General features: G+C 56.6%; 1 protein-coding gene across 1 annotated transcript in view; it reads right to left on the bottom strand.

Moving 5' to 3' along the window:
- Nucleotides 1–19871, bottom strand: part of FER1L5 (fer-1-like family member 5) — a 70920-nt gene that overhangs the window by 6264 nt on the left and 44785 nt on the right. Inside the window, exons 16-37 of the mRNA XM_011956646.1 lie at nt 14792–14916; nt 13820–13920; nt 13143–13320; nt 12910–13065; nt 11340–11471; nt 9912–10075; nt 9505–9619; nt 8677–8779; nt 7929–8092; nt 7670–7837; nt 7301–7439; nt 7085–7162; nt 5569–5750; nt 5184–5345; nt 4792–4896; nt 3624–3776; nt 3381–3543; nt 3208–3233; nt 1397–1447; nt 1192–1293; nt 789–908; nt 109–270 (exon numbers count right to left, since the gene is read on the bottom strand). Coding sequence (XP_011812036.1) covers nt 109–270; nt 789–908; nt 1192–1293; nt 1397–1447; nt 3208–3233; nt 3381–3543; nt 3624–3776; nt 4792–4896; nt 5184–5345; nt 5569–5750; nt 7085–7162; nt 7301–7439; nt 7670–7837; nt 7929–8092; nt 8677–8779; nt 9505–9619; nt 9912–10075; nt 11340–11471; nt 12910–13065; nt 13143–13320; nt 13820–13920; nt 14792–14916 — 2849 coding nt within the window. The remainder of the gene's footprint in view (nt 1–108; nt 271–788; nt 909–1191; nt 1294–1396; nt 1448–3207; nt 3234–3380; nt 3544–3623; nt 3777–4791; nt 4897–5183; nt 5346–5568; nt 5751–7084; nt 7163–7300; nt 7440–7669; nt 7838–7928; nt 8093–8676; nt 8780–9504; nt 9620–9911; nt 10076–11339; nt 11472–12909; nt 13066–13142; nt 13321–13819; nt 13921–14791; nt 14917–19871) is intronic.

Here is a 19871-nt window from a genome sequence, read left to right as displayed (position 1 = left end):
GGGGCACCCGTGCAGGGCAGGGGTGAGGGGAGCGTGTGGGGCACCCGTGCAGGGCAGGGGTGAGGGGAGCGTGTGGGGCACCCGTGCAGGGCAGGTGCTGTTCTTTACCAGGCCGTTGTAGTCCTGGGGCTGCAGGTTGGTGGCTCGTACCACGTACACCCGCACCAGGCATGGCTGGGGGAAGTCCTCTCTCTCTGGCCAAGCCAAGAACTGCAGTGGGGGCTTCGGGGCTTCTGGGTCCTCAGGAAAGGGGTAGATACGGAAGAGGCCCTGGCGGGGGAGGGGTGTTGGGGTCCCAGCCTGGCTGTGCCCGCCAGCTCTGTAAAGCCCTCCGGGAGGTGCCCCAGCCCGTGTTCAGGAGAGAGGGGGCTGGGCTGAGGGTAGCAGGAATAGAAGGCCGTGAGGACAGTGGAGGCAGGTCCAGCAGGGTGTTCATCAGGGCCCACTATGTTGAATCAGGGTGTCGGCAGAGGACCCGCAGTCAGTCAGTCAGTTCCCCGTCCGTCTGTGCCGCTGTGGACTCACTCCACCCCATCTATCCCTTCAGGTTCGGGCTTGTTCTCTGTGGCTCTGCTTTGCGGCCTTGGGAGGCCAGCATAGGCCAGAGTGGGGAGGGGAAGGGGAGCGCTCCCTGAGTCCCTGTGGAGGCGAATCTCCTCCACGCCCAGAACTTTCTCAAGCCCTGCTCCATCTTCACATGAGCATATAGAGCCAGGGCTTTTATTTGTCTTCCGGGGACAGAAGGGGCACAAGGAGACGGGGGCAGCTAAGCTGGGGTGGACACACACCTTGAACTCCCCTACCACGGGGCTGTCCAACTTGGGCTGCTCCTGGTAGAGCTTGAAGGTCTGGCAGAAGTCCTGCAGGCCCTGGAAGGCTGGCACGGCCTCCAGCTCGCAGTCATACACCTGCAGGGGTGTGTGGAACCCTGGCTGGCAGGGACTGTTCCCGAGATTAGGAGATGGAGGGACCACCAGCTCCCAGGCCTCACTCCAAAGCATCTGGCAGTCAGTGGCCCTGGGGCCAGCACTGTGTGCTTCAGACAGGGTGGCAGCTGGAGCTGTCTCTGGGAGACAGTGCGGGAACCCCCCCCCCCAACTGGAGGCTTCCCAGAGGAATCGAGGCTGTAGCTCTGCTGGCCTCCTCCAGTGGGCGATTTGATTCCATCCCCCTTTCTTCCCTCCTTCAAACCTTGAGGGTGTGGTAGTCTTTGTACTTGTACTTCAGGGACTTGTGCTCCTCTGTGGCCCAGAACAGCTTGCTCCACCAGTCCACCTCGTGCTCATACTCATCCTGGTGGAGAAGAGAATCGTTCTGGCCTTGGGCGGGGGCAGCCCCCGACCTCCCTGCACTGAACGGGGCTGCTCCTCGTTCCCTGGGGCCGAGCCTTCATCACCTCTGCTTTACTGGACTTGAACCAGAACTTTCTGGAGAGGTAGCCTAGGAACTGAAAAAGGAGAGGGTGAGCAAGGGAAAGCCATCGCTCGCTCACGAGCTCTGACTTCAGGGAGGAGAGAGGAGGTGGAGGCCAGGGTTTCCCTGGCGCCCTTGCCCTTGCCTTTCACGTAGACCTTTTAATTCAGGGGTCTTTAGAAATGGGATCTAGGGAGCAAGAAGAAGGGGACACGTAGTTCTTTGTCCTCATTGCCCATAGCTGCAGACTAGATTCTGGAAGGCGCTCAGAAATGCAGAACCTCAAGCCCTACCCTGACCTACTAAGAGTCTGCTTTTGGTGACAATGTCTGGAGGATTCCTGCACGTTCAAGTTTGACAAGCACCACTTTCGAGCAATAGTTGGGAACCCTGAAAGCACACTGGAATCACCTGTGTGGAAGGGGTTGGAAAAAAGGTGGATGCCTGGGTCCTACCTCAGCGATTCTGATAGATCAGCGGCCTAGGCCTCAGGAGTTTAAAAACTCTCGGGTAAGGCTGTGTAACCCCAGCACTTTGGGAGGCCAAGGTGGGAGGATCGCTTGAGCTAAGGTGTTCAAGACCAGCCTGGGCAACATAGCAAGATCCCTGTCTCTATAATTTTTTTTTTTTTTTTTTTGAGACGGAGTCTCGCTCTGTTGCCCAGGCTGGAGTGCAGTGGCCGGATCTCAGTTCACTGCAAGCTCCGCCTCCCAAGAATGCCTCACGCCATTCTCCTGCCTCAGCTTCCTGAGTAGCTGGGACTACAGGCGCCCGCCATCATGCCCGGCTAATTTTTTGTATTTTTAATAGAGACGGGGTTTCACTGTGTTAGCCAGGATGGTCTGGATCTCCTGACCTCGTAATCCATCCACCTTGGCCTCCCAAAGTGCTGGGATTACAGGCGTGAGCCACCACACCCAGCCTAAATTTTTTTTTTTAAGTGAGGGAGGGAAGTCTCACTCTGTCGCCCAGGCTGGAGTGCAGCGGTGGGATCTTGGTTCACTGCAACCTCCACCTCCAGGGTTCAAGCGATTCTTGTGCCTCAGACTCCCGAGTAGCTGGAATTACAGGTACGCACCAGCGTGCCCGGCTAATTTTTTTTTGTATTTTTTAGTAGAGATGGGGTTTCACCGTGTTGGCCAGGCCAGTCTTGAACTCGGTGACCTTAAGTAATCTGCCTGCCTCAGCCTCCCAAAGTGCTGGGATTACAGGTGTGAGCCACTGCACCCAGCCAAAAAAAAATTTTTTTAAGATTTAAGGCCAAGTGCGGTGGCTCACACCTGTAATTGCTGTACTTTGGGAGGCCAGGACGGATGGATCACCTGAGGTCAGGAGTTCAAGACCAGCCTGGCCAACGTGATGAGACCCTGTATCTACTAAAAATACAAAAATTTAGCCAGGCATGGTGGCGTGTGCCTGTAATCCCAGCTACTCAGGAGGCTGAGGCAGGAGAACTGCTTGAATCCGGGAGGCGGAGGTTGCAGTGAGCCGAGATCGCACCACTGCACTCCGGCCTGGGCGACGAGCAAAACTCTGTCTCAAAAACAAAAAAACAAAAAACAACAAAAAAGGATTCAAAAGTTAAAATAAAAACCTCTTAAGTGATTCTAATGTGCAGTCAGGCTGAGAGACCTACAGAGACCCCACAGGCTGAGGGCCCTGCAGTGCGAGGTGGGCCTCACAGCTGGGCACGGGTATCCGGACTCTGTTTAATGAACACCCTTCCTCAGGCCCAAGGGTTACGCCCCGTCAGCAGTGTGGGAGGAGGTAAGAAGGCCTGCAGCCCTTACTTACGTCCTGGTGCTTCTTCTCAGACAGCCCTGTGCGGAGAGAGCACAGGGACGAGTCTCAGGATGGGGAGAGGGCTGAGGAGGAAGCGCCAACCCTGTGGGGAAGCAGGGCCTACCCCCCTCCCAGTGCGGGCTCGCTTGTGAGGCCTGGGGAAGGGCCCGGAGGAAGGGCCGTACTTGGAAGCTTTGGGTGCACGTAGTCCTGAGCCCAGGGGTCACAGAAGTAGGGCTGGAGGAAGTCGATGTTGGCCTGGCCCGTCACGGTCTGCTGGCCGAAGGCCCAGTTGTCCACCACCTTCACCACGAGTGGCAGCGCGTAGGCCTCCTCCGTGGGCATGAGCTGCAGCCCCGAGGAGATGTGGGGAGCGTCAGACCCACAGAAGAAGAGGGCTGCCCAGCCCCTGCCCTAGGGCCTCTTACCACTATGAGGACTAGGACAGACTCGGACTCGGGGAAGTTGGGGTTGGTCTGAAAGTCTCTGATGGGTTCTGTCCTCAGGGACTCTTCCCCGAATTCCACCAGGAGCTGGGGGGAGCTCGCCTTCTTCATGTTCCGAAGGCCCCAGGCCAGGATCTACCAGAACCAAGAAGGAGGGCAGGACAAGGGACAGGCAGCGCCTCTGTAATGGGGTCCTGGCCAGAGAAGGGGGCTGAGGGGCAGTAGCGGTGCAGCAGGAGCCGCAGGGCCAGGGAACGGGGCTGCAGAGGAGCCAGTGTCCCAAGGCGCACAAGGACAGGCTTCCCCGTCCCGTGAGGGATCAGTGCGTGTCCTGGGGCTGGGACGCTGTCCCCCGACCCATGACGGAGGTGCCCTCCGGCCACTGGCTGCATCCTCCACTGACCTCCATAGCCCGCAGGCATTGCCCTTCCTCACCGCTGCTTTGTCTGGCCTCATCAGTTCTCAGGTGTAAGTTCCTGAGGCCGACTGCCTCTGAGGCCCGAAGAAGCAGGAAGTGCCTGAATTTCTCAGGGCCCCTGTGCCATCTAGTTCACTGACGACCCCATGGCCATTCAGTGACCTGGCACCTGCCAGGAAATAGCTGCACCCTGACTCATGAGGGTCTCCTCGGAGCCCAAAGCGGGAACCAGCCAAGTTGCCTGATCTCGGGGAAGCCGTCAGTCCCAGAGGCCTGACCATCTTGTGTTCTTTGCCACGTTTGCAGCAGGGCACACGGGTCCTGAAGGAGGACCCCCACGCTACTCTCAGAAGAGAGGTGAGCAGCATCCTGGCATTTGCAGTCAGACGGCATTTGCTACCACATAGTCCCTGCGTCACTGTGCATGGAATGTGTTGTCTCTTGGAGCCTCTATTTCCTTCTCCCCAAAGTAGTTGCTACTGCGCAGGGGCAGCGTGAGTCCGAAACGTGATCACGCACGCTAAGCCCTTTGCCCACTCCCCACTGCAGAGGTTTGCGGTAAAATGATTTCCAGTTACACCAGAACCTCTTCATTTCTCTCCTGTCTCCCTCCACCTCCCAGGTAGTCTTTCTCGGGGTGCGAGCTTTAGATCCGGTAGTCAGAAAGCTGCAGCGCACTCCAGACCACCCCCGCCTGCCCTGCCCACCACCCCCATCCCACATCGCCAGCACCTCAATGGCCATCCTCTTTATTGTGGGCTGGATGCTCTTGGGGAGTGTGTATGCCCCATTCTTCCAGGGAACGCTTAAGATAGGCAGCTCCTTCTCGCCAAGCTTCTGGGGGAGGGCAGGGAGCATGAGGTCCTCTGGGCTGGTCCTACTGCCCTCACCCCCACCTCAAGCAGATCCCTCAGAGGCCTCACCGAGCCCAGAGCCCCATGGGGAGGGGCTGGCAGGGGGACTTAGGGGAGAGGCTGGGCAGGCCAGCGTCACCAAGCCCACAGCCCTGGATCCTGGGCCCCAGGCATTTTCTGACAGGGTGGAGTTGATCCCCACTGGCTGGGGATGGGACGGGGACAGGCACTGAGCGCCACACTCCCCAGCCAGGCCCTCTCTCTCAATACCTCAGTCTGGAGGATCAGCTCACAGGATGCCAAGATCTCGCCCTCTTCCTTCCCCAGCTCCTTTACAAGGGGGTGCCACCTCATGGGGGGCAGGATCCGGTCCTGGAGATCCAGCCAGACCACTGGGGGCCACATGCTCCGTCCCCACAAGCTCTCCTTGCCCTGGAGGGGGGAAGTTCACAAAACATGGAGACCACGCTGGCAGGGCCCAGCTCTGCCTGGGCTTCTCAAGGCAAGGGCGACAGCTGGCAGATGAATTTCCACAGTGCTCTCTGCACGTCAGGCCTCATGGGAGAAATTTCCATACATTTTCCTCTAAAATAAATCCCCGCAGCCACTCTGCCAGGTAGGTCCTCTTCCTCCTGCTCTGCCCAGCCCACCTTACCCAGGAGTCACGCTGCCACAGCTCTAGCACCACAAGCGGCGGGCTCTCTTTGGTGTCCTGCGGGTTCTCGTACAGAAGGAGGTGCTGGAAGATGAGTGTCTGGGCCCATGTGGGGCCTGCAGAGCTCCTCAGGGTTTGGGTGCACTGGCTGTGGTTCAGGAAGACCACCCGAATGAAGGGCCCTGGAGGGGTGGAGGAGGAGGGAGCAGTGTCTTGAGCTGGGAAGAGGGGCTTTCCTGTCTTCTGCTGCTGCAGTCGCTGGACCCGGTGGGGCCCGGGAGGGTCAGGCAGGGCAGCAACTGAGGCCTCCCAAGGCCCCCTCAGAGTCAGCTGCAGAGCACCAGGGTCTGTCACCAGAGGCCAGGCATCATCTGGTCCCATCCACAAGTTCTGTGTGCCTCCCAGGGTTGAGGCCTGGGCCTCACCGAGATGGAGGGCAGGGGCTCCTCTGGAGGAGTTCTAGGGAGGAGGTCACTTGTGGCTGCCCTTTCTTTTTTTTTTTTTTCCCCCTTTTTTTTTTTTTTTTTTTGGTCAGAGTTTTGCTCTTTTGCCCAGGCTGGAGTGAAGTGGTGCAATCTCGGCTCACTGCAACCTCTGCCTCCCGGGTTCAAGTGATTCTCCTGCCTCAGCCTCCCAAATAGCTGGAATTACACGCTCCTGCCACCACACCTGGCTAATTTTTGCATTTTTAGTAGAGACGGGGTTTCACCATGTTGGCCAGGCTGTTCTTGAACTCCTGACCTCGTGATCTGCCCACCTTGGCCTCCCAAAGCATGGGGATTACAGGTGTGACCGCCTTGCCCGGCTCTGTGGCTGCTCCTTCATGGCAGCAGCAAGTGGCCTGGCATCAGGGAGCATCACATGGGCCTCTCAATGTGGGTGGTGAAGCCCAAGGGATACAACTCCCAGCAGACATCCTTGGAGCCCTGCCACCTACTGTCCCCGCTCCCTGCAAACAGCACTGAGGACCAGGCTGGAGCAAGCACGTGGCTTGTTTCCTGAAACTCTCACTGGGGCATCCTCACAGGACCAAGGACAGGCCCTCCCCACAGGCCCTCTCAGCCCCTACTGTCCAAACAGGGTGGCACATGGTTCCCAAGCATACTGCCCTCTGTCTTGCCCTCATGCCCCACCAGTACTGGCAGGCAAGCTCCTCTTCCATGCCCAGCTAAGTGGCCACCACTGGGATGGAGCCCCCTCAGCTTCCGCTTCTAATTCCACAGTACCGGGGTCACGCCTCAGAAACGGCCCTGCCTCGAAGCCTTTGTGTTGCGTCTTTTCCCCAAACCAGCGCCGTGAGCTGATTGGGAGACGGGTCTACATCTCTATCACCCTCATCCATGCCTCTGTCTTTACACTGCTGAGCAGCTATGACACCAGGACCCAGGGACAAGGCTCGCAGCTGGTGAGGGGCCAATGGGCAGGGGCCCTGGCTGGGACTGCAAGCAGGAACACGACCCTGCTCTCCTCCCTGAGGCCTCGTCCTCAGCTGGGCACAAGGCTGCCTGCCACCTACCTTGGAATGTCAGGATGTGATTGGACACCAGGTTCCGGGCCTGGTAGATGTAGCAGAAGAGCTGGTAGTAGTGGGGCTCTGGGGAAAGAGGAGCCATGCCTGTCACCTCCCCAGGACCCCGGCGGCTCCCTCTGGCTGCCCCCACTGCTTCCCCACCCCCTGCCCTCGGCACTGGCCTCTGGGGCCATTCAAGCAGCCTCCCGAGCCAGCCCTTACTGTTAAAGGTGCAGTAGATGAAGGGCATGTTGGGGGGCCAGGCATCCTGCCTCTGGGGGTCCCAGAACTGTCTGTCCAGACCCCATGGCCATGGCTTGCTGTCCTCTTCCTTCCCAGCACGGTATTTCAGATCCATGGCCTGTAGCCAGGACAGTCTCCCCTGAGGCTCTCGGGTGCTGCTCCTGTGTCCTGTAGCCCAGGCCTGTCGCCCTCCTCCCTCATGCTGCCACCCTCCTCCCTCATGCTGCCACCCTCGCCAGCCTGAGGCGCAGAGGCCCTTCCTCCGCCATCAGCGCCCCAGCCGGGCCAGGCCCTGGCCTCTCTGGAGCGGGGGATGCAGGCAGCGCCCCCCAGCCTGCGAGGCTTTACCAAGGACCCCTCCAGGAGGAAGACGGGCGCGACCCCCTTGTCCTCGTCGGGCGCCAGCCTGCGGCGCCAGCAGCGGCGGCGGAAGCGGCTCCGGGGCTGAGGGTGGAGGTGGAACCTGGAGCCGAAGGCGTCGTACTCCCAGCCCTCCTCCTCGCCCTCGGCCGGGCCCTGCGGTGGGGAAGAGGGCAGGGCTGTGTTCCCGCAGCCGCGAAGGCGGCTGTGCCCGCAGCCCCCGCCAGGGCCCCCGCGGACGCCTCACCAGCTGCAGGAAGGAGACGGTCTCCTGCTCGCGGCTCAGCGCCCCGCGGTTCCGGAAGCGCACGCGCGCCCAGCGCCGCCGGCGGCACGAGTGGTAGGTCTTCTCCACCGGGCTCCAGACCTGGGGCAGGCCCGACGGGGGGATGCCCACGCCATACTCCCAGCCTGCGGTGGGGGGCCACGGCCTCTGAGTCCGCAGGTGCCCGCGGGTTGGGAGGCCCGGACAGGCCGGGAGACAGGCCCTAGAGGGGCACGACTTCCCTCCCAGCCACGCCTCTTGCCCTGAGCTGTGGAAAGGAGAGGGGCTGGCTACACTGTGTCACCTGAATGGCCTGGGACCAGCTGCCCAACTTACAAATGAGGCAGGTGAGGCTCAGAGAAGTCCTGTGACTCGCGCAAGGCCACGCAGCCCATAAGCAGCAAGGCTTGCAGCTTGAGCCCGGGCCTTGAGACTTGCAGCCCTGGAGCTGCTGTGGGTGAATTTGGCCGCCACGTGACAGCCTCCTGGTCACCAGCATCTGCCACGCCTTGCTCTGGGCCAGGCTTCAGGACACACTGAGGGCCTGTGCTGTCTTAAAACTGGGGCCCATGCGTAGGGAAACGCTGGAGACCCAGCTCTGGAGGCTGAGGGGCCCCAGGAATTGCGACCTATCCCACTGAGGGCTTGGCTGCTCTGATCCCACCCTGCTGGCTGCCGTGATTTTGAGGCCCTGATCTCTCCCGATCCGAACCCTGACCAAATGACTGACCCTTACTGTCCACTGCGTGGTTCAGCTCCACCACCCAGTCCTTCTTAAAGTGCCAGCCTTGGGGGCACTTCATGTTCTCCCGGGCCTCCATGGGCTGTCCATTCTGCAGGGGGACAGAGAGGGCGAGCAAGGGGCACATGAGCTGGGAGGAGGCTGCCCTCCCTCCCTCTTCCCACACCTGTGTGTGTGCCTGCCATGGCCGCAGCAGCCTCCCACTCCAGGCCAGACTGCGCTTGCCACACCTCATGCCACCAGAGCCATCACTGAATACGCTCCAAGGACCTGCCTTTCTGCGCTGGAAACTGCTCCTCCTCATTGTAAAGGGGAGACTTGCATGCTTTTGAGATCAGTTAAACCCACACTGCCCAATAGAGTAGCCACCAGCGCCTGGGGCTAGTCTAGCTTAAATGAGTTAAAATTCAAAGTTTAGTTCCTTCACCTCACTAGTGCCCCATTTTAATAGCTCAGTAGCCACACGTGCAGATACAGAAGATTTCCATCACCATGGAGAGTTCTGGACAGTGCTGGGTTAGCCCATCCCAGGCAGATTCTCTCCTTCGGGGTAAGCAGTACCTTTGAAGGAAGCCTAGGAGGAACCACTGCTCCCTTTTGCTGTTTCTCAGTGTTATTTAAGGTATTTCTACAAACCCCTCACCCCACCAGTGCTGAGAGAGAGTGCCTGCGGGCTGGTGCGCTCACCCAGGGCCCCACGCGTAGTGCGGGGCATAGGGCTCAGACCCTTTCCACTGGGACCAACAGCTTCCAAGGCACCCCGCCTGGTGGCCTTGCTTGCCCCCCAACCCCTGAGGCAGCTTCGGCCCTACTCACCGCGTCTGTGTTTGGGATGGCGGCAGGCCCCCAGGCGCCTCTGGTGTCGCGGCCCTGGTTCTCATATACCTCCTCCAGCACCTGGCTCTTGTTGATGTCTATGTCCAGGAGGAGCCTGGGGGTAGTGAGACCCCAAGTTCCCAGCACACCTCCCCGAGCAACCCCTGGGGCCATCCTCTGCTGGCCAAGCGTTCCCATACCTGGCATCCCCATCTGCTCTGGGCAGGACAGGGCCAGCAGGGCCTGGCATGCAGGACAGGGTGGTGGGCAGGGCGCTTGGCCTGGTGCACCTCGGCCCTCTGGCACCAGGCTTAGGGGCTGGGTACCCATCTTTCTGGGCTGACATGGATTGGCCCTCCCAGGTGAAAAGTGTCCCCTCCGGTGGGGCCTGCCCCCTCCAGCCTTACCTCCTCTGAGGTTCCACTGTCCAGCTGTCCTGCCAGTGCCATCCCAGGGGTGGCTGGAAATCCGTCATGGGGAGGGTCTTGTTCCCCATGACATCTGAGAAGTTGGGGCAGCGATACAGCCCCTGCTGCCCCCACTGGTCTTTATACTTGGCCTGATTCTCATACTAGGGGAGGGAAGCTTGTCAGGGCGGCCGCCTCCTCCAGCACAAAGTGCAGGGACATGGGCCTCCCCCAGACCCCCTGACTCTGGGCTGCAGGGGCATCCTAAAACTGTGGTAGCCAGGCAAGAAAGGGCCATGTCCCCATTGCACAGGTGAGGGCACTGAGGCTCAGAGGTCAACCCTGCCTTGGGTCACTCAGCTGGCAGAGTGGAGTGGATGCTGCATGTTTGGACAGAAATATCATAAGACATCTGTGTACTGCTTGGAGGCACAGACGTGGAGAGAGGTCTGGGTTGAAGGGGAGGGAGCAGGGCCTGTGTGCTCAGCGGGGAGAGTGTGGATGAAAAGGCCCAGAGGCAGCAATGGTGGTCAAATGGTGCAGGAGGGCTGGGCTCCCCAGGGTCTGCAGTGACGAGAGAGCAGGCAGCTGTCATCAAAGGCACCGGCCCAGTCCGCTGGTGCCTGCTGAGCATACAGGCCCTGCTCCCTGCCCCTCACCCTGAACCCCTTTCTGCCTCTGCACCTCCAAGACCTACAGAGCTGGTTAGACATATTACAATGTATCCATCTATACATGCAACTTAGACACTGCAAACATATGTTTTAATTCAGTACGTTAAAAAGCCTGACACTCAAACCTTATTTCCCCTCTGCTGTTCACATGGCTTCCTGAGCCATGTCCTCCCTCAGGGAGCCCAGGACATCTCCCCTCCTCTGGTTCTAGAGCAGTCTCTGGCCGCCGCCCGCCCACTCCCCCGGTTGATGGTTCTGTGGGCAGATGCCTCAGATCCTCCTCCTCTACCGTTCTAGGCCTTCACCTCCTGGGACCCTGCTGGGGCCTGCAGGGGTCCCGGGCTGCCCTGTTGGTGATGGGCGAGGCCCCTGCAAGTCAGAGCCTTGCTCACTTCATATGCTGTGGATGAACTAGGAGAAAGCTCGGAATAAACCTGCATCAGGGAGAGGGGGATCAGGCCCTGGAGGCCACTTCGTTGCCCCCTTTGTCTCCACACGTGTGTGGAGGATCAACAAGAGACCAGAGCTGGCAGCGTCCAAGATTCCTTTAGTCTCTGCCTCCTCTATCAGACTCTCTCCTCGCCCTCAGTTTCGGTCAGGAATTTTTTCTCCCTCTTCAGTGCAGGGCTACTGCAGTTTCACCCTCCCTCATCACGCCAAATGCCCTGCAGGGAGGCCATCTCTTCCCTGCCAGGCCACCGCACCCCCACCCCCGCATGCCTGCCCTGGCCCTGGGCTGCCGCTTACCACTCACCGTCTCCACGTACACCGCCGTGTCACCCTGGCGGAGAAGCTGCAGGTCCTTGCTGTCTGTGACGTTGCCAAGCCACATGCAGACCCGGAGGTGAGCTGGGAGCACATCCTTCTGTCCTTCACCCTCTGGGTACTGAGTCAGAGGCCAATCGGTCCCATAGGGGTACTAAACACCCTGAACGCCACCCCAGCCACCCCCCAAGTGGGCTGTACCTGCCCCTTCCCCGCCGAGCCCTGGGAGCGGGGCCCTCACTGAGCTGAGTGCTGGAGCCGTAAGTGAATGGCGTGGAGTTCTGTTCTGCCCTCCAGAGCAGGGTGGCTCCACCTTGGCAGCCACGAAGCAGAGAGGCTGGGAGTGCCTCGCACAGGGAGTAGCAGGGACGTTGATAATGGGACTGACGGACATTCCCTATGAGTTTGTTATGGGCCGGCACTGTGCCAGTTGCCCGGTGTGCATCGTAGGCCTGGATCCTGGCAGCCCACCACGAGGAGGGCATAGTGATTGCCAGGCCCATTCTACAGAGCAGCACACTGAGGGCTGGGCATGGTCAGGAGTTGGCCTAGGGCCACACAGAGCCAGGATTCGTGTCCCAGGGGCTCTTGCAGGATGCAAAGGACTCTGGTGGGCATGGAAGGAGCTTTGCACATTGGTGGAGAGGGCAAAGGGCAGGTACAGTTGGGGCCAGGGAAAGCCCAGAGTGTCGTTACTGTTGAGAGTATGGGCTAGAGAGAATGGATGCAGGGCCAGGCGCCAGGGGCCAGGCCACAAGGCGGCACCTTCTCCAGGAGGCAGTGGGGAGCCAGGGAGTCTCTGATGGGGGAAGGGAGTGGCCCCCACGTCCCCCCAGGAGGATCAGAAGCAGGGAGGCCACTGTCACAGCCAGGAGTGAGGGTGGTGGTCAGGGTGTTTAGTCTTATTTATAGCTTGCATCTGATATGATGGGCTGGTGCCAAATCTCATAGACATTAAATATTTTGGAGATCACCCTGCCATGGTCCAGGGAAGAGATGACAAGGGGCTGGACCAAGCGGCGGCCATGAGGATGATGGAGGAGGTGGATTTGTTTTCTGGTTTTGTTTTGTTTTTTTTTTTTTTGAGATGGAGTCTCGCTGTGTCACCCAGGCTGGAGCAGCATCATGATCTCGGCTCGCTGCAACCTCCGTCTCCCAGGTTCAAGTGATTCTCCTGCCTCAGCCTCCCGTGTAACTGGGATTACAGGCATGCGCCACCATGCCCGGCTAATTTTTTGTATTTTTAGTGGAGACGGGGTTTCACCATGTTGGTCAGGCTGGGTCTTGAACTCCTGACCTCAGATGATCCACCCGCCTCGGCCTCCCAAAGTGCTGGGATTACCTGTGAGCCACCGTGCCCACGAGGAGGTAGATTTGGGGAACATTTATGAGGTACATGGACTTGGCATCACCCAACATGCTGGCAGCCACAGACCCCTCTCTTCCTTTGGGAACTGCTTCAACCCCATTCCACCCATAGGGGCTGCCCTGCAAGTTCAGGGGCTCCCCTGGGGGCATTTCTCGGCCCTGTCCTCCCCTGAGGACCCCTTGATTCCCACCTGTAGGAAAAGTGTCTGTATCTTCCCACAGAGCCTGCCGGAGTGCAGGGCCCCTGCCCGGGAGAAGAGGATGGAGTGGGCAGGCACCTGTGCATAGGCCACTCGCTGCTCCTTGGCCACCAGCCAAATCATCACATCAGGAAGGCCCATCTGGGGCTGCCAAGGTGGGAGAACGTCAGACCCTACGCAGCCGGCTCCCAGCCCTGCTCCAGGCCACTGTGTGCAGCACTCACCTCCGGGAGCACAGCATTGAGGCGGTACAGCCAGTCCTCCGCTGTGGCCACCATGTCCCTGGGCATGGCTTGCTTGGCCTTTTGGGTCAGTTCCTGTAGGAGGAGGCTGCGGAGCTGCCACCTCTTCCTGTCCAGGCTGGTGGCTTTGGGCTCGTCGGTCATGCAGGGCAGAGGGCGCCTGTGGCCAGGACAGGGTAGCAGGGGCTGGACCTCTCTACTGCCTCCCAGTGTCACCAGTGCCTTGCCTTAGGCCAGCGTGCCCCTCCTGGCCTCAAGATCCTGCCCCCATCTGCTGCTGGCCTGGCCCGGGAGCCCTTCCCACCGCTCCGTAGGAAGCCTGCCTGCTGTGCGTCCAGCCCTGGGTTCTCATCCAGCCCTCTACCATGGCCTGCAGGGAGGTGAGGCTGTGTGGGCTTGTCTGCAGGAAGGGGACAGGTTGACTCGGTAGGAGCCTCGGGCGTGGGTGTGGGGCAGCAGGGACCATTCTGATGGGGTGGTCAGGGGGCCTGAACGGGAAGGGAGAAGTGACTCTTGGGGTTTCCTGCTGGGGAGGGGTCTGAGCAGTGCTCCTCCCCAAGGAGGGTGGGGGGAGGTGTTCAGGGCACTGCTCTGAGCCCCCAGGCCTGGATCTGGCTCAGCTCCAGGCCAGCTGCACCCCAGAGTGCCCCTACTCCTACTTGCAGTCCTCCACCAGCTCCCTCAGCAGTTTCTCCCACTGGTGGAGGAGAGCTGGGTCCTTCGGATTCCGCGTGGATTTCAGGATGTCCAGGTTGGCTTTCTGCCCAGCGGGAGAGAAACGGTAAGAGAGCTGGCCTCAGCATGGAGCCCGGCTAGACAGGCCACAGGCCTGGTTGGCCCAAGATGTTTTCAGCCACGACCTTGGGAACTTTGAGGGATAACTTCGTGATACCAGTTCAAGGTGGTCCACAACTCCGAGGCTAGGACCCCCCCACATCCTTCCTGCTACCCAGCAGAAGAAACAGGTGGCAAGAAGCTGGGACGGGGTAAGACTGGGAAGCAGTGCAGAGCACTGACCTCCACACAGGCGTGAGAAAGTCATGCCGGAGCTCCCAGCCCCAGGTGGCTCCCGAGAACTTCACTCCCAACAGGCACCTGAGACCGTTTGTGATCTCACTCCTTCCAGCTTCCATGGTCGGATCTTCATGTCACCTCCATGCCTCCCCCCGACCCTGCTGAACTTCAAAAACCAGCACATTGCCGTGGCTTTGCACGTTACTCCCTTCTACCTCCACCCAGCCCCCAACAAACTCCTATGCATTCTGCAACACCCTGCTGATGTGTCATCTCCTTTGTGCACACCTCCTCTGACTATCTTCTCTTCCTCTCCTCTCCCTGCCTTCTCTCTCTGACCCTATAGCACCTGGTACCTGCGTCTCCCTCACAGCCCTAGTTGCACTGCACAGTCACTGCCTGCATGTCCAACTTCCCCAGACAGTGAGGACAGGGGCTGTGTTTAATCATCATTGTGTCTTCAGTGCGTAGCCCTGCTTCTGGCACGTTCTTCTCAACAGTGTGGAATGAATGCATGAATGGGCTGTGTGACCAGTTTCCTGCCACTGCGGTGCAGTTTCCCAAGTCTCCCAGCCACACTCTGAACCCTTCCCAGCATCGGCTCCCGCACCACTCACCAGGCGGTCCCGAGTGAAGTGGAGGAGGTTGAGGCAGTTCATGCGGAAGCTGACGTCCTCCCAGTTGGAGGTCACGGCCACGACAGGCTTGGTGTTGTACCAGGGCACGTAATGGTAGATGTTCCCTGGGACACAGAGACACACGGAGGGACGGGGTGTCTGGGGGATTCCGGGAGGTCTCTTCTCACTGCGTTCTCTCGAGGACCTCTCTGGACCACTTCACCCTCAAAGATGTGATTTGCTAACAATGCTAACTAGAGCCCTCCAGCTGGGAGGCTGGGCTGGGGCCTGACTGAGAATGTGAGAATGTGTGCACTTTGACCTTTCATTGTCACATGGTCTTCCAGAGTCCCCAGTTTACAGTGGGGAAATCCATGCTAGCAATGGGAAGCAGTTTCCCTGAGGTGGCATAGCCAGGCGGTCAAAACGCAGGCGCCTAGCTCCAGAGCCCTGGGTTTTGAACCTCAAGCGAGACGCCAGGAGTAGGGGCATGGGGCACGACTCCGGGTGGGACGGGGCAGGGGGACAGGTATAGACAAACACCACTGATGGGTGCCACAGACTGGGTTCCCTCACCATGTTCCTTATTGAAATGAGGTGGAAGCAAGACCAAATGTAAAGGATTCTGAACCACACTGCTGCCGAGTCGGCCTTAGAGGCAGAAATCCACAGAAAACGAACATGTAACCTGCAGAAAATCTGTGAGGCAAGCGAAAGCCAAAGCTGACTTTTGTTCTCCAAATTTCTGGAAACTTCTTGGAGAACTTGTGCTTTTCTTTGGCAACTACAGGAGGAACGGGGGGCAGAAGAGAAAGCCTAGGGCTGACTGGGGTGGGCAGTCTAACAGGGACCGACGTGCTACAGACTGGCTCTGCCCCCCACGGAAAGGCGTCCTCAAGTCCTTAACCCCAGGACCTCAGAATGTGGCCTTATTTGGAGAGGGGGTGTCTTTGCAGATGTAATGAGTTAGGATGAGGTCATACTGGAGCAGGGTGGGCCCTTAATGACTGGTGTCTTTATAAGAAGGGAGACAGAGAGATGGCAGTTGAGTGAGGACAGACACAGGGAGACACCGTGTGAAGGTGGAGGCAGAGACTGGCAGGACGCAGCTGTGAGCCCAGGAACACCAAGGACCACAGCAACCGCCAGAAGCCACGAGGGAGCCGTGGCCAGATTCTCCCTCAGAGCCCTCGGCAGAGATCAACACTGACACCCTGACTTTGAACTTCTGACCTCCAGACCCGTGAAAGAATGAGTTTCTGTTGTCTAAAACCACCTGGTTTGCAGCGCTTTGTTATGGTATTAATACACCATGCAGAGCATGAGCTCCAAACCCTAAGCCGCTGGGGCTGGGGGAATGAGAACTGACCCATCACACAGGAGGGGACAGTGGGGAAGCTTGCCTGTCTCCAACGTGGCTCTCTGGGTGGAGGGGAAGAAAATCTTCCCCAAAATTTGTAGCAAGTGGGGCCTCACAGACATTGGCATTCAGTGCTCATTTTATCTGTGTAGCCTGAAGAGTGTCCAACAAAAAATTTAATTTAAAATGGTCTCAAGTAGATTGTTACCAGCCTGGGTAACACAGCGAGACCCTGTCTCTAATTAGCCAACCATGGTGGCTCATACCTGTAGTCCTAGCTACTCAGGAGGCTGGGGTGGGCTTGAGCCCAGGAGTTTGAGGCTACAACGAACCGTGATCATGCCGCTGCACTGCAGCCTGGGTGACAAAGTGAGACTGTGTCTCAACCAATCAATAAAATAAAGTGGTCATAAATAAATAAAAAGACAGTGGTCCCTGCTTGGCAGTGCCCCAGGTAACTGGAAGAAGCAAGGCCAGTCCTCTCTGGAGAATGAAACGTTAGCCAGACCTCAGAGAATGCGCACAAAGTTCCAAGAAAGTGAGCAGCTGAGAACCAGTGTACACACTCCTAACCCATCGACTCCACTCCTGGTATACACCCAAGAGAAGGGCTATACAGCGTCATTGAGACACATGGAGAAAAATGTTCATAGCAGCTCTCATCACAACAGCCAAACCTGGAAACAGCCAAAATATCTCTCAAAAAATCTCTTGGCCAGGCGCAGTGGCTCATGCCTGTAATCCCAGCACTTTGGGAGGCTGAGGTGGGAGGATCACCTGAGGTCTGGAGTTTGAGACCAGCCTGCCCAACATGGCGAAACTCTGTCTCTACTAAAAATATAAAAAAAAGAATTAGCCGAGTGTGGTGGTGGGCAGCTGTAATCCCAGCTACCTGGGAGGCTGAGGCAGGAGAACCACTTGAACCCTGGAGGCGCAGGTTGCAGTGAGCCGAGATTGTGCCACTGCACTCCAGCCTGGGCAACAGAGTGAGACCCCATCTTGAAAACAACAACAAAAAAAGGGCCAGGCACAGTGGCTCATGCCTATAATCCCAGCACTTCGGGAGGCCAAGGCGGGTGGATCACCTGAGGTTAGGAGTTCAAGACAGCCTGGTCAACATGGTGAAACCCCATCTCTATTAAAAATACGAAAATTAGCTGGGATTGGTGGTGGGCGCCTGTAATCCCAGCTAAAGGAGGCTGAGGCAGGAGAATCACTTGGACTCGAAAGGCGGAGGATGTAGTGAGCCGAGATAATGCCACTGCACTCCAGCCTGGGCAACAGAGCGAGACTCCTGCTCAAATAAATAAATAAATAGATAAATAAAATAATCTCTCAAAAATCTCTTTCAGTAGTAGAAAGGATAAATAAATTATGGTACATTTACACAATAGAATAATAGACAGCAGTCAGTGAATGAGCTATGACTACCCTATGTCATCTGGATCTGTGAACACACTGCACAAACAGAACAGTGAGCAAAAGAAACCAGATACAAAATAATACACTTTTTTTTATATAATCATAATAACTATTATTTTTTAAAGAGGCAGAACTCGTGCCTGCAATCCCAGTGCTTTGGGAGGCTGAGGCCAGGAGTTCAAGGCTGCAGTGAACTATGGTCATGCCATGGAGGTGAGGAGTGGCTGTGGTTGAACAAAGTGTTTTGAGCTGCATGTATGCATGCTTGATGCTTGCTCCTTTCGATCCGAATGATCTAGAGGGCCTTGGAGGGGTGGGGTGGGCACAGGGGCCTCTGAAGTGCTCCCGCTCCATGATCTGAGTGCTATTACAAGGGCATGTGTGCTTTGTGATAATTCACTGAGCTTGACACTTTGGTTTGTGTACTTTTCCATAAGTATGTTCTACTTGAATTGAAAGTTTACTTAAATTAAAAAATAGTGGGGCAAAACACCCAAAATCAGTACGTAAAATACAGTGTGTCAAAGATGGAAAATGCTAAGGAGAAAAGCAGGGAAAGGAAAAAGGGAGATGCTGAGTAATTTAAATAGAATGGTCACCTAAGGACTTTCTGCGAACATCTAGAAGAAATCATCTAGAATGCAGCCCAGAGAGAGGACAAGATGAAAAATATGGAAGAGATTTAAAAACATGAAGGACAGAATGAGAAGGTCCACAGAGGACAGAGTGAGTTCCGGAAGGAGATATAGTGGGGAAGAGGTAATTTTCAAAGGGAAAATATAATTTTCCAGGATTTTTGGAAGACACCAGTTTCAGACCCTGGCCTTTGCGTGAAACACGGGAATGATAAATAAGCAAGGAACGCGTGCCTGGGGCTCTCAGTGTGAGGATACACAACAGCAGTTTTCCTCTCCGACTCTTGGAGAACTTACAAAAGCAACAAGGAGAAGGAAAATAACTCAATTTTCAGCAAAACAAGGAGACAGATATAATCTGCAGACTCAAAATACACGTGAGGACTGCCAAAAGCAACTGTGACCGCCACCGAAGCCAAGGTGTGAAGTGCAGCAGCAGCAGCCGCCTGGGGGACACGACTAGCAAGACAGACAGCGGGAATTGCTCTGAGTAGGGGCAGACTGCAGAAAGTGCCAGCAAAAACACACTGCCTGAAGGAGCTCAGGACACACGTGAGGCAACGTGAGGCCACGAACCTCAGAGAACAAGTAGCAGAGAAAACAAAAACAGAGATGGGAAGGCAGCATAAGTAGTCCACGGGAGATTAGACGCTGCAGACACTTCAGTGAGAGGCATGGAAACAAGGATAGAAATGAGAAAAGTGACCAAAATGAAATGGAAAGAATAGGTCAAAAAAGGATTGGGAAGAAAATGACAGATATAGATAAAACCAAAGAGCATCACTAAACCCATAAATGGAGCCTCTGGTGTAGAAAATTAAATAATGGAACAGAGTAAGTATTTTAACATGTAACCTAAGAAAACACACGAGGAAAGGATGGTCTTTGTAACAAATGGTGCTTCAACAACTGGATATTCACATGCAAATTAATTCAAAATGAATCATACAGATAAGTGTAAGAACTAAAACTGTAAAACTTTTTTTTTTTATTTGAGGCAGGGCCTCACTCTGCTCCCCTCCCTGGGGTGCAGCAGTGTGATCATGGCTCACTATAACCTTGACCTCCTGGGCTCAATCAATCCTCCCGCCTCGGCCTCCTGAGTAGCTGGGACCACAGGTGTGTGCTGCCATGTCCAGCTAAATTTTTAAAACAAAATTTGTAGGATCTCGCCATGTTTGCCCAGGCTGGTCTTGAATTCCTGCCTCAGCCTCCCAAAGTGTTGGGATTACAGGCATGAGCCACCGCACCCGGCCAAAACCAGAAAACTTAGAAGAAAAAATAGGAGAAAAAAATCTTCACGATCGTGAGTTAACCAAAGAGTTCTTAAATATAACACCATAAAAGAAAAAATAAATTGGATTTTATCAATTAAAAATGTTGTCACTTCAAAAGACACTACTAAGAAAATGAAAAGACAAGCGACGGACTATTTGCAAATCACATATCTGGTAAAGGACTTGTATTATAACTCAATAATAGGAGAAACAACCCAAATTAAAAACAGGCAACACATTTGAGGCCTGGTGCAGTGGGTCATGCCTGTAATCCCAGCACTTTGGGACGCCGCGGAGGACGGATCACGAGGTCAGGAGATGGAGACCATCCTGGCTAACACAGTGAAACCCCGTCTCTACTAAAAATACAAAAAATTAGCCGGGCG

This window comes from Colobus angolensis, unplaced genomic scaffold (genome assembly GCF_000951035.1).
Source record: "Colobus angolensis palliatus isolate OR3802 unplaced genomic scaffold, Cang.pa_1.0 Scaffold42, whole genome shotgun sequence".
Taxonomy (NCBI): Eukaryota; Metazoa; Chordata; class Mammalia; order Primates; family Cercopithecidae; genus Colobus; species Colobus angolensis.
The sequence above is the reverse complement of the archived record's forward strand: the minus strand, read 5'-3'. Positions and strand labels throughout refer to the sequence as shown.